The 14,170-nt window shown below is 36.3% G+C and overlaps 1 protein-coding gene across 1 annotated transcript; it reads right to left on the minus strand.

The window, feature by feature from the left end:
• Positions 1-2,276: 2,276 nt before the first annotated feature.
• On the minus strand, positions 2,277-10,762 carry LOC137400156 (transmembrane protein 192-like). The gene is made up of 7 exons (XM_068086471.1): positions 10,597-10,762; positions 9,142-9,253; positions 4,456-4,612; positions 4,074-4,206; positions 3,832-3,948; positions 3,202-3,301; positions 2,277-2,660 (listed from the first exon to the last, which is right to left on the minus strand). Exons 1-7 carry the CDS (start codon positions 10,687-10,689, stop codon positions 2,515-2,517), a joined length of 858 nt encoding a protein of 285 aa, XP_067942572.1. The 5' UTR covers positions 10,690-10,762; the 3' UTR covers positions 2,277-2,514.
• Positions 10,763-14,170: the final 3,408 nt, after the last annotated feature.

The following is a 14,170-nucleotide window of genomic DNA, read 5'->3' on the forward strand; positions in this document are numbered from 1 at the left end:
AAAAAACAAGAGTGTCTCAGTCAGGGCGAACTGTAAAGTACATCGAGTGGTGGTTCTATCAACTCTTTTATACGGCGCTGAGACTTGGATGATATATCAAGCTCAAGAAAAGAAACTACATGTTGTGATGATTAGACACTTGAGGGACATGATGAACAACAAGTGGCAGGACAAGATCTCAAACATAAAATTTTTAAAACAGGCAGAGTTATCAACTATCACACAGATGTACTAGAGGCAACATTTAGACATCAAGTTGCACCTTTAAAAAAGCTATAATGGTACATTTATACTTACTTACTCACTCACTCACTTACTTACTCACTTACTCACTCACTTACTCACTTATTCACTCACTCACTTACTTGCTTACTTACTCATTTACTTACTCATTTACTTACTTGCATACTTGCTTTCTTACTTACTCATTTACTTATGTACTTACCTACTTACTCACTTACTCACTCCCTTACTTACTTACCTACTTACTTATCTATGCAGCTTGCTACTACATATATTCAATATTTGGTCACACCTTCAATGAGTATAGCCGTTGTGTTGTGGTTAGCACTGAGGGTTACCCAGTGGCAGGTCAATGTACCGCGTTCCCCTACATGAATGTCATTTTGTTTTTATAGGTTTAGTAAAAGCCGACTATCAAACTAAGGAGCAGCTGCAGTGTCTTGGTTAGCACTCTGGACCACCTAGCAGCAGGTCAGTGGTTCAAGTCTTGTTACAGAATGTCAGTCCCGAGTCCCGCCCTCAAACAGCATTTGAAATCGGAGACCCAGTAAGGCGTTGTCCTCCTGTATGGAATGCTCATCAGTTGTATTAGCTGTGCTTTCCTCTGACTCGAGAGAATTCATAGAAGCCTTTGTGTAAGTGCCAGGGTGAGTCAATGCAGCACGATTACTCTTCCGGGGTGGTTTCAAGGAAGCAAAACGTATTTATCTTATTATAAACGCACTAGAAGTTATGGAAATAACTTGAAGTTAGGACTTGAAGATATGAATATAGTATAGAAACTTTTTAACAAATTTTTTAAATTATCTTGCAGCATAGCTGATCACTTTGGATAGACAACTCTTTTTGCCTTTTGCAACAAAGTACTAAAATATATATGGTAGTCTGGGTCAGGTTGTTTGGTCTATTTTTAAATGTTTGTCTTTTTCTCGAATGTCATACTCATTGAGAAGTTTAGGTTTATTTCCTTTTAGCTCTATCAAATATATTTGGCTGTAGTTTTCCTAGATTCAAATTGTTGAAATAAAGGTTTGGTGTATGGAACTTTTCAAGCTTTGTGTTTAAAGGAGAATTGTTGAATTGCTAGGGTCCGGAGCTACAGTATATACAGCTGTAACCGTAGCTACCAGCCTCTATATCAAATTTGCTTTACTGGCTGCTTGCTATACCTTCACTTCAGTTCTTAGATAAAATTTATCAAGTTTTTTGTAGGAAAGAAACAGATGCGTTGTAATAAAAGAGCTAGCCATCAATTCATTGCATTTACCTGCATTTACTGTTTCGGCTTTCCATTTCCTGGTTTCTTCTATTTTTTCTTCTCTTCCTAACAATCATTTGCAATTTTTCAAATAAAAATTTATTCGATTTGCTGGCTAGTCTGGCATTTTATACAAAAGAACAAGAAATGGTACGAAAGCCAAAAATACTTTGGAAATAATTTGGGGCTCAACATGCCTTGACACAGCTCCCACCTTGCAGTACATGTAGCTGACAGTTGGTGACCTCCAGGTTACAGATCGCTCATCACACAGCAGCACAATGAGCTACAATGCACATTGACCAAGGCCATCTGTGGAATTGTAAAAATAATAAAATAAAGTGGGTTGAAGAAATGATGTTATTTGAACTGGTGAGTTGCTACTTTGCTATAGAAAGTGCAGTCATTCCAGAGTTTTGAGGTAAATAATATTAACAGTGAAATTTTGTGATTTGGTCCAAGTGTTTAACATGTTTAACGTATGCTACATGCCCTTTTAGACAGCTCATTGTCTGAAAATAGCTGAGTATGTAAGGAAGTCCGTAGCCAACTTCTATTGTTAGCATTCAGTCGGAGTACGTATATATTTACAACTATAGAGGTACACGAGCTATACTTTATGGAATCTTGAGCCCGACCACTCAACTCGCAGGACACATTGCAGAAATGTTTAGCTTGCAAAACAATCATTAATCATATAGGGCAGAAGCCTAGATAAGCTATAGAAGAGGGTCAAGGGCATTTCCACCAACACAGGTCAGTTGTGATGCTGCTGAACACTCACCGGACTTTGAATTTATTCTATTAGAACTCAGGCTATAAAGAAGTAATAACAGAGCAACAATAACAAGTGCTGTGATCCTAAAATTCAAAAAAAGAATGCCATAGAGCTATTTATAGAGTTATCCGTAGATTATATGAATATGTTATGGAGTCAAATGTTAAGCAAAAGGCAATAAGAGAAGACAGCAAGAGACAGTTAAAGGCGGGTGAAAATAGCAGTTATAATAAGTTCAGCGACTAGGAGAGGTCTGCTTCGACTGTCGGCAGGAGAGGACATACAGCTTCCTGTTCAGCACGGCGTTCTGCTCCTGCAGACTCCTGATCTTATCGGCCTGATGCTCAATGATGTCATCCACATAGTTATCCGCCCTGTAGCCTGAGAGAAGCGAAAGAAGGGGTGTGTTTGAGTTGTAAAACAGAACAAGTTTTCAACACAAAGCAGAGTTAGCCATATTCAAAGGTGTATCATTGTTGGGAAAAACTTGTCAAACTAAAACTGCCAACAAGTGGCACCTGGGGTGGCCAATGCCAGACAATGTTAACCGTTTGAAGTCAGTAAATGTCAGTTGTGAGGAAAGACAACTACTACAAAGTTGTTTGGAATGGAGAAAAACTAAGTTTTACAATAAAGACTGGAGCTAGCATTAACTCTGGACCTTGAATGAGAAAAAGCATCAAAGACAGGAGACTAGTCCTAAAGTATTCCTAGCAGGTAATAAATTTAACTAGATGATGCATAGTGAAAGTGAGGTGTGCTCTACTAGAGCATGACATGACGGAATTTACGCGCTCTACTATCTACAGCATTAACCATGAAAAAGGTTGGTATAAACACCAATAAGAGAAGGTGTCTGCTATCTACAGCATTGACCATGAGAAAGGTTAGTATAAACACCAATAAGAGAAGGTGTACTAACCGACACCCGAGCTACTGTTCAAACTATGAGGCTGAAAGCTTGTTAACATCTGGTCTTCTGCATCATCTGGAGCAAGTCTTCTCCTGTTCTGGTAGTATATCTTTAACGTATAGCAAAAGTAAAAACAAACAAAACAACAGATCCAAGGTACATCGACATAGACAACCGGTGTAGATACATAGACATACACAACCGGTGTAGATGCATAGATATACACAACCGGTGTAGATACATAGACATACACATAAAATGAAGTTACATAGACATACATATAATAGCGCAGGATTTCCAAGTTTCTCTGTTCATGTATGTTTATTTTTAATGGTAAATGGCTTATGAGATTAAAAGGAAAGTATTGAAGAACCAAATTATTCTAGGGTACCGCATATCCCCCCATATAAGCCTATCTCAGATATAAGGCTTGTAAATGGGGATATATCGTAGCTAATGAGTACAAATGCTAGAGACATCTATGAAACCGCTATTACCATGGAAGGATAACCGAGATAAAATGACTCAACATCAGGATTATGTGAACCAAATTCAAATAAAAAGGTATAATGGCTAGAAGAAGTGTATTGCTGTAACAAAGTAAGGCAAAATCATGGAGCAAAGGAAGTACATACATACTTTAGACAAATACAGAATGAGGCCGACTAGGATGATCGCCGTTTCTATAGAGACCAGAATTTGCATCCATTGAACAGGCTTTAGAGTCCAGAGGTTGCATTCCTCATCAACTAGTGACTATAATAGAATATACCAGCGATGAATTATGAAGTCAAATCGAATTACTCTTTCTTTGTCTGAGATCTTTCAAATTTTCACTTTTACACAGGACCATAGGGCTACAGAATAGACTTAAATCCTACCTTACAAGAGGAGGTTAGGTGGCCTGTTAAAGCAAGAATAACTGACTGGAAAAGAGATTTGACACAAAATGGGTGTCGCTGCAGGTACTTGATGGATCGGTAAAATCTGAGGTAACCCTGCATCTTTAGCCTCCTGTGTGTAGAGAAAATATCATAACTATCAAGGTAACTGTAGACTGAAAATACAGAGCATAAGCCAGAAAACTATTTGTGATAGCTGGCCAGTTCATCAGCATATGTGTGGCTCAACCTAACAATGAGCTGGGTCATAATATCATGGAGAGTCACTGACAGTCTAGAAAACAAAAGCACACAATGGATACAAGCAAATGCCTACCTTTCAAATTCTACTGACAAACAAGCATTCAACGCATTTACTCACCTGTGATGGAAGGAGAAGATAAGGTCAAAGAGAAATATCATGAACCAGACAAAGCAATGCAAGTAGAGAAGGAGAATGTATATCCCGATAGAGACAGCATCCTGGACAACTTTCTCTGTGACAACGTGAGGAAGGAGAAAAGATGTAGCCACTAGGCCTAAAGAAAGAGGTAGCAGAGTATAACACAGCAATTAAAGCCTCATCATGGCTCTGCTCTCGCTAGTTAGAAGTGTCTAAACTTGAGGGGTTCGAACCAACAAACGTCTCAAACCAAATGGGCAGGTAGAGTAATAATGCTGGCAGTTTAAAGATATGGTTGCGTCAAATAGTTCAATCAAATGAAATTAAGGCCAATAAAAGGGTAAAACATCAGCTACGATTTGATGTCATTTTTGTCTTTGTAGACTAACCCTGTCCAGAGATATAAGCGTTTGAATGAGGTCATCTTTGAAAACCCTCAGATTCGAGTGGGTGCTTCTTTCCGAATCATTCATGACGTATGTAGTGATACATGTCAAAAGAGTCCATGAGCAATAAATATATGATCTCTTCTTTAGCCAATCATCAGCACTAAATTTTTATATAGGTCATAATAAATGTTACTGCTAGTACAACGCGTTGTCTGTGATCTCGAAGTTAGGGATTTTACTCAATTAATAAATCGTACATCAACATTGACCGAATTAATTGACATCGTTAATTTACTGAATTACTGGATCAACACGTTTTATTGACGAACAACAGAATTGTAACAATGCTTCCAGTTCCTGTGAACATGACTCAAGAGTTTTCTGAGCACCAGGTGGTTAAAGTTTGGGGCAGACAACATATGGTTAGAGCTGACAGGCGTCAGCAGCATTATGCTGCAGAGGAAGATAGGAGAATGGAAATAAATTTATCTTTTTTGAGTCTCATATATATATATACTGTTGTGTTTACATTCGGATTATATTTTCCTGTCTGAGACTATGATGTAACTTCCTGTGCACGCGTGATACGAAATAAAAGATGTTGATTGTTGAATTGATGGCTTCTAAATTAATTTATAGCATCTAGCAATATAATGGCTTAGATTGACGAACAAGTGTTAAATATTGGTAACAATTCAAGTGCTCATGACTACATTTACTAATAAATAAAATTATAAGTTTTGCTATCACCAATCATCTTTTCATAACTTTTTTATTGTTTCACTTAGCTATAAAATTTGCTTCAAGTTTTCTTTGGTAGTTTTAGCTAGTAAATTAGATTTATGATTAAAATTTATGTTCACTTCTCATTTGTAGAAAGTGAGGAAAATCGATTGATCAATGCTCATCTTTAGCTCCCAGAAACAAGGCTTCGAATTGTTGGCTTGCCGTACTTAAGCTTTTGTTAAACATTTATTCATTTTTAAAATTACGCTTGCAATCTAACTCCCAATTTGAAAGCCTTCAGTAGATACACATTAGAACGACATATCTATGAAAGACATGTATTTATTACATTTGTTTTATTGATTACAGGATGTTTTATGTGGTGATGCCAGTGGAACATTTGTGGCAGTGTGGAAACTGCCATACACAGAAAAGAGAGACATGAATTTGTGCTACACCAACCATGATATGTTTTGTTTGAGTTTGCTTCAGTAGAGTAATTTGTTCTATTATATGAGCTGAAACTAGATGAGTGGCTACGACTTGGATAGATGTTGTTAATAAAAACTTTATGCCAAGATGAACATTTTTTGGCTTGTAAAAATTATATAACTAGAAATTCCACTGTCATACAGCCCACGACCAAAGTGATATTGGAAAAAAGAAAGAGTAATGATGGTTGAGAAATGCAATATTAGCAGTCAAATAGGATAACTGCAATGGTAGCTGTAATGTACTGGGTGTGGGTGTTATTATATACAACAAATAGCAATAATGAAAGGAAAAGATTATATGTTTATATCTCTCCTCCTGCAAAAAGAGAAATGCAATATTGGCCAATATTAGAAGTAAAATGCACTGATATTATTAGAATAACCAATATTATTAATATAGTAATAATATAAAACCAATGCACAATTTTGTTTACATTTCAAAACGCCATAGCTATCAATATCACGAGGTTGTGATATTTATATAGATTTTTAGGAAATCTGTACTACGTAGTCATACCTGCCAACTCTCACGCATTGGTCCTGAGACTCACGCAATCACCCCAAAAAAAATTAAAATGCGTGAGAAATGCGTGAGATTTTTGCCCCAATTTCCATAATTACATATATACTATCATTGATACATCAATTGCGCCAAAACCAAATCTCACGCATTGCCCCACTCTTGGGTTGGCAGGTCTGTACGTAGTCATTGTTCTGTAGCCATCCAAACTTCTAATTAATTATTGTTATAATCTCATTAGAACCGTTAAAAAAAATATTATCGTCATTCCCTTTACTTACACTGCGTTAGATTTTTAGAAAATCTGTAGTACGTAGTCATTGTTCTGTAGTCATCCAAACTTATAATTAATTATTGTAATAATCTCATAAGAAAATGAAAAAATTGAAATCGGCAAAAATGAAACAATTTCTGTACTCCTATGTTAATTGCCGAAACCTTCGGCAATTCGACAATGCTATAGACTGGTGAAAAGTGCACGTTATTTTTTCGCGAAATGCGCACGACTTGATCGTTCTATTATCTGTTGACCGCCGTTTCAATTTCCGGTCTTAACTTTTATTAAACCAAGCTTTTCAAGCGTTTTGTGACGATTTTCGTCCTAATAAATCTGTCTATTTGTGTATAATCCGATCAGATGGGTAAGTTTTTAGGGAATTTCGATAATTTACAAAGACTTGGTAACATATTTAAATAGGCCTATATGTGTTTTGTATCGTTATTATACTTTAACTAATCTACAAAATGATGGTTAAATTTGTTGATGAAAATTTAATAGAAGGGTTCGTCTCATTGTTGATGAATCATTTTCGTAAGTTGTGTGCACATGCATTTATCATAAAAACTCCCAACTTCGCATCCGCTCGTTTGGTCGTGGGATAAAACAATATTGTTGAAGATGATGCAAAACATGATTTGCAGAACATACTGAATACATCATAGCCCCGTTGACACCTTGCTGAATTCTTGTCTGATAGATGGATCTATGAAGTGTAATCAGAGCTATGTTGACAGGTAGTTTTGCATAACTCGACTCAATTCCAACAGACCAAATATTAAAAACTCCAAAATCTTTATGCTCCACGCTACTAAGTGAAAACAGGTTAGTTCACAAACCGCCAACCAGGTACAAGAATGGCTTTATTAGCCATTCGCCAGATCGGTGGATTAATTGATTTCATTGAAATTGGCGTATTACGTTCACAATTTCAGTTAACTCATAAAACCATTTGTTTAGTACTTGAATCAACTAATCATATGTGAACAGTCATTTTTTTCTATAAATTGATACTAATAATGATTAGATAACGTTGACTATACATGAATTTTTTACGGATGTAGTTGGTTTCGCCATATATTCGCACATATTCTTTTCAAACATGCAGCTTGCTTATTTCATTTAGTAACTAGTGTCCGGTGTGGGTAGCAACTGAAAACTTAGCTAATACAAAGGCCACGATGCAATAAGTCAACTTGGCAGCCTAATTACCGTAGACTGGCAGAATCGTAGTCAGTACTCAGATGTTTACACAGCATTTAGAGGAAACTATTATGACAAATTTTTAATTTTCCTTGTTTGAGGCGTCTGAGACATTTATAATAATGTATCTGTAGCTAGATTTAAAATTTTATCCCAGCAATCATGAGCAAATACAAAATAAAATATATGCTGATAGACTTTTATCGCAATAGCCGATGTGAATACAAGAGATATAGACAGGTTGTTTCACTATACACATCATTTTGGGCAAGTCTGGGAACGATTTTGTTCCTGAGCATTTTTACCGTGATCAATTTTTGTCAATTCTATTCTTCAAATATCTTGACAATGAGATTGCCTTAAACAACAAACAACATCTTAACTGATAGACAAAAATCAATACTTTCTGTTAAAATCAACTAAAATTAGATGCAATCACATCTTTAATGCTATTTGTAAAAAAGGTAACAAGCACCTGCAGGGCATCTCAAGCACCTACAGGGCATCTCAAGCTCTAGCAAGGCATCCCAAGCACCACTATGTAGTCGTAAGTTTAAAGGATTAGTGCAACCACAGCACAGATGGATGATTACATGGATAGTTAGGGGTAGTTTTATGTTGATTTGAGTACGCCTGAACATGTGCAAAAGAAAATAATAAAACAGAACGGGCAAGAAAGTGAAGCAACCAAGACTGAAAATACAGAAAAAAAAGTAACATTTTATTTACCTAGCTGCATTTAATGTTGATTTCATACCAAAAATAGCAAAACAAATTTATAATATGTAATATCAAGAAAAAAACTCCACAGGATAGTTATGAGCGATAGATCAGCTGCAATAATGATCGGATTATTTACAAGTTTCCGAATCAACCAATCAAGAGCTTAAGAGCAGGGATCAGCAACTACATGTAGATCTCTGAATGGACAAAGATTTATAATTAGCTCCCCAATGAGAGAGCGACTCCTAATCATGTTAAGACGAGTATAGGAAGTAGGCAGAAAAGAGAGGTACCAGTTTGCCACACTGAGGGTTGATTTTTTGGGAGACTTACCTAACATAACAAGTATTTCAAAGGAGGCCAGCGTAGCACCAAGTTTAGCTACCTTTGGGTGGTCTAGACCTCTGCCGTCTGTAAGGTGCAAAGATGAGTTGGACAGCCCTTCCTATGACAGATATTCAGGAATGATAACTCAAATATATGACACCAGAGGAAACTAGTGAGAAATACATACTCCATGACACTAATGTCTTTAATTGTGACACTAGTGTATGACATATGGTGACACTACTGTTTGACATATGGTGACACTACTGTTTGATGTATGGTGACACTACTGTTTGACGTATGGTGACACTATTGTATGGCATGTGGTAACGTATGATGACTCATCATGAAGCGCTCCCTTTGAATTATAATTGATGATATTGGCAAATATCATCATCACAATTTGAATATCTGATCTATAGTATTTGTAAAAAGGCTGATTCAAGCAAGGCTATGTCAGTGCAACAATTCGCTGGGACGATCAGATACTGTTATGATAATGAATAATAATTGAAACCAATGGGCTTCTCTAAGAGAGGAACTAAAGATAACAGTTGTGGTGGTTATATGTTGACTATGTTCCATTAACAGGGTTGAGGACAAAAAATTATAAACTGAACAAACTCAAAAACTTTTGAAAAAAAAAGCCTACAAAATGAAATAAAACCGCATCAATAGTGTGCAGCTTACGACAATCACTGGCACTTTGCTCAGCAACAATAACTGCTGTCTTGATTGAGAGAACTAAAGTGGACATTATTATTAAAGAGATCAAAATTAGAACCTAGCATATTACTTAATACTTCCAATGAGCTGCACAGAACTACGGAAATAATGGCAAGGTTTTTGGCTATTGCTTTTAACTACTATCATGATGTATACTTTGTGGTATAGATAATGCTATCGAGATACGGAGATGTAGACGGTGCTGTAGATTTATGGATAGATGGTGCTGTAGAGGTATAGATTGTGCTATAGACCTAGATATATGTAGCTATATAGGTATAGTTTCATAGGCGCATTATTGAGCAGAGCTAAAAAGGTACATATAGTACTATAGATTTAGAGGTATGGATGAGCTATCTACGTACACGTAAGACCAAAGCTGGTAATTACTCAGTGTTGGATTTATTTTACTGAAAACTCATTTGTTTTTCATGTTGAACAATACAACACCAGAGAGGGGCACATGGTAGGTTAGAACTGTAGCGTTTGACACTATAAACAGGTTATATGACAGCCCATGAAAAAAACTTGTGTGATGTCATAAAATCAGGGAATTGTATAAGTCTATGACATGGTAGGTAACAAACGGTAAGTAAACATGAGAACATTCTACAAGCTAGAGGAAATCAATAAAATATGGCATATAACAAGATCGGGCTTAACAGTAAGCAAATAGCCCCAAATGCGAGGCAAATACCTAGGGTGTTAGCAATATATAAAAAAACAGACGCCTACCTGCAGGTGGTCCCTGTCAGATGTGTCTAAACCATATGGCTGTGTTGTGTCTGGAGATGCTGAGAGCTCAGCATGAGTGCCAGAAACATTCATAGTACCACAAGTGAAGACCTAAATCCTCGTAATGCCAGAGTTTTGTACACCAGTCCAGTCCACAACAGCTAAATTAGAATGTGAGGACTTCAAACTAACAAAAGGAAAATATAATTAGCAATAAGCTCTATAAATCGGGCACAAGCATCACCCAAATCGAACATAACTTTCACACAAATTTGCTTTTATCCATGACTTACTGTAACTAGCGAACAACCAACAATGTATAAAATTAACTTTGTACCAAGTTGATGAGGTTGTCAAAGAAACCCAGTAAATTGTTACCAAACTTGCAAACCCAATTATCAAGGTTATATAGTTGATATACTCAATTACCTTATGTACACGCACAGCTCTATGAGAAAGGAGTCGCTCTATGAAGTGAAGAGCCCACCACAGCAACGCAATAAAAACTAATAGATGTTAGTGAACCGCACTTTCAATGGTTGCCTGGCAGCAAGCTGCCCTTCAGTCTCGCCTATGCAATTACTTATACATCAGACAGTAGACTATGAGAAGCATGTTCAGCCTAGAAAATTACAAAAGCGTCTGCTGTAACTGCAGGTGTGTTGTGAGGGCAATCCCTCATAGAACCAGTATGATGTCTGCTTAGTTTACCGTAAGCAGAGACTGTGTGTGTTTTTAAGAACGTCGTTGTACAAACAGTGGCTCTGTGATCTTGGCTAGACATGTCGGAGCCCATTGGCAAAAGCATGAACGACTGGAGACATGCCCAGTCGCAGAGAGCAATTTAAGGTTGGAGGTCATTCCTCTCACCACGGGTGGCCTTATTTGGGAATTTAAGCAAAACCTATTGTTTTTAGGTCAGGTGTTCTAGGCCACAATTGTTCTCATGCGCGTTAGCCACTTGTGTATGCATGTCAATCCCTCCTTGGTTTATATTCTCCAACGATAACATGTAACTTACAAGCTTGAGTTCCGCGGCAGTTTATAAAAGCATGTATAAAAACTTAACAACGAACTAACTATGATATATGTGTAAAATAAAAACACATCAAAGAAGTTCAAGTTGTGCACATAAGTACACTAAGAGATATTTATCAATATATAACAGAATTTTAATTATTCGTAAAATGGAGTTGTGCTCTCAATATCAGTGTAAGCATTTGTGGAGTTATCTTACACTGACCAAATACACAAGGATACAAAGGAGTAAACTGCTACATACCACAAAGTTTATGTATGATTACACACAAACTCATATAAAATGCACTCACAATGAACAATGACTCTAGTTTAAAAGCATGTGAACCCAAATCACGGTCTACTAACTATAATTGACTTGTAGTTCTAGTGAATACTAGGTTTCTCTACAACGGGTCACTATGATTACATTATTATTAACTAGGGATGGCTCGGTTTAAACCAATGGTTTAATGGTTTAAACCGAGGGGTTTAAACCAGCTGAAAAAATCAGTTTTTATGGTTTTTTCATTATTTTTTTGAAAAACATAATATATAAAGCTCCTAGCGGTTCATGTACGGTAGAAATGCAATTATGTGTAATTATCAGCTGTGGAAGTTTATTTAGGACACAGTAGTAAAGTGATGGCAAAGCTCAAGTTGAAACTACATGAAATACTAGCACAACAATGAATTAGTGAATTTCATTTTCAACTGCTTTTATCAAGTAATATAATGATCTCTTTAATGATGAAATATAAAAACCATGGGAAATACACTAATCCAATCATTATCTCTAATAATAAATAAATACTTTCTCAAGTCTGGCCAGTGAGAAAGGATTACTTATAATTAGAAATTAAAACAAAAAATCCTTTTGGGCAAAAGCTTTAAGTTTGCAAACTAATATTTCATTTATTGGGCTCAAGCCAAAGTAGTTGGATTGTTAGAATTCAGTTTATCAAGTTTTTCATGTTTTGAAATGCTAAAGTTGTGCATCAAGTTTCCAACATGCCTCGCAAATAGGATCCTGTTTGGCAGTTTTTCACTCGTACTGCAAAAGGCAAAGGTTTTAAGGCAAAATGTAATAGGTGTGCTGTCGTAACATGAGGTCATGCAGATAGGCTTAAAGCTCACGTAGCAAAATGTCAAGCTGAAAATACCAATTTAGACAGTGATGCTAATATTCAGGTGATAGAAGTTGAGTCATCTGCCACTGCTCCAAACACTAGCAATGCATCTGCATTATGCTCTGCTCTGCACTACCATACGACTAATCACTCGGATTCCAATTCCTACTTATACATAGAGCTGTATGTAAAATATTCACTCTATGTGATAAGATTTCTGTTCTGTATTTCATCCATCATGTTTGATTAAAGACTCATTCCGAAATTTCCATGTTTTCTCTCTTTCTTCCCATAACAGCTCCCGCAGTACCATCTTTAATAGATGATTCCACATATGTATGTTCAATACTCAATCATGCAGCTATAGTAAGTGATGTTAATTTGACTTAAAACTCCAAAAGCCTTGGTGAATTTATAAAAAAAAACATGAAAATCAATTTAAACCATATAAACCAAAAACCTGGTTTTTCCAACCCTGTTATTAACACCCGACAAAAATAGCCTACAATTTATCTCCCTAAGCAACCAAAATCATATTGTGACCAAATTCATGCCGCCTTGTGAGCCCAGCTTTGTCAAACTAAAATACTGGCACTCAGGCTAAAATCGTCTCAAGACGGTCGTGCCAATGCCCTGAATGTTTGCATGTTCTTAAACATGGAACTTAGCAACCGACTTTGCTACGAAACAAACAAAATGCTGTGCAACAGACCAAATCACTGCTGATCTGAGAACATTTTGTGAATAGTATGTGTATAGAAATGGAATAGAAATGGAATTTGTAATGCAGCATGTCAGAGTGAGAAATGTAAAATCTTGTAATTCACCTGTCAGCTATTTAGCAATTTATTTTAGCAGTAAGCAACGCAAACATATAGATAAATACTATGATAAGTGTGTTTGAAGACTGTCTAAGCTGAACAGCATCATAGATTGGTTTGTTTTCCTAGCTGTATTCAATTGAATATGAAATCAGTACTATGAGCTGATTGGCAGACATGCCAACTTCTATAATAGCTGAATAAAAATACAATTTTGGTAAAGAGAAGGCTTCATGGCACAGCATCTCTGTGTCCAAAATGGTAAGCCATGCTGTTGATTAACATTTCTGCCAGCACCCTAAATAACTTGTTCCTGTCAATTTCATTTTATTCCCCCAGGGAAAGGTCGGACTGCAAATAGGGCCAAGTTGGATCAATATTTTATCAAATCTTTTAATATTAGCAGTCAAAGTATACTCTAACTATCCAATCGTATTCCACATGATCGATTGTGATACACAAATGAAAAGAAACATATTGTATTGTATTTATTACTCTCAGCCAAATATCACTCCTTGAAAAATAGTACTCTTTGTACTATCCTTGTATGTTCATTCAATATTATCGAATCATTGACTTATTATTGTGGTGAAAGATAGCAAACAA

The sequence above is a fragment of the Watersipora subatra genome, chromosome 7 (genome assembly GCF_963576615.1).
Source record: "Watersipora subatra chromosome 7, tzWatSuba1.1, whole genome shotgun sequence".
Taxonomy (NCBI): Eukaryota; Metazoa; Bryozoa; class Gymnolaemata; order Cheilostomatida; family Watersiporidae; genus Watersipora; species Watersipora subatra.

Coding starts and splice junctions, on each gene's coding strand:
- LOC137400156 (XM_068086471.1), bottom strand. CDS start 10,689: ATGAATGTTTCTGGCACTCATGCTGAGCTCTCAGCATCTCCAGACACA. Junction 4,613..9,141: donor TGAAATACTTGTTATGTTAG/GTAAGTCTCCCA, acceptor CTCTTTCTTTAG/GCCTAGTGGCTACATCTTTT. Junction 2,661..3,201: donor GAACAGTAGCTCGGGTGTCG/GTTAGTACACCT, acceptor CGCTTCTCTCAG/GCTACAGGGCGGATAACTAT.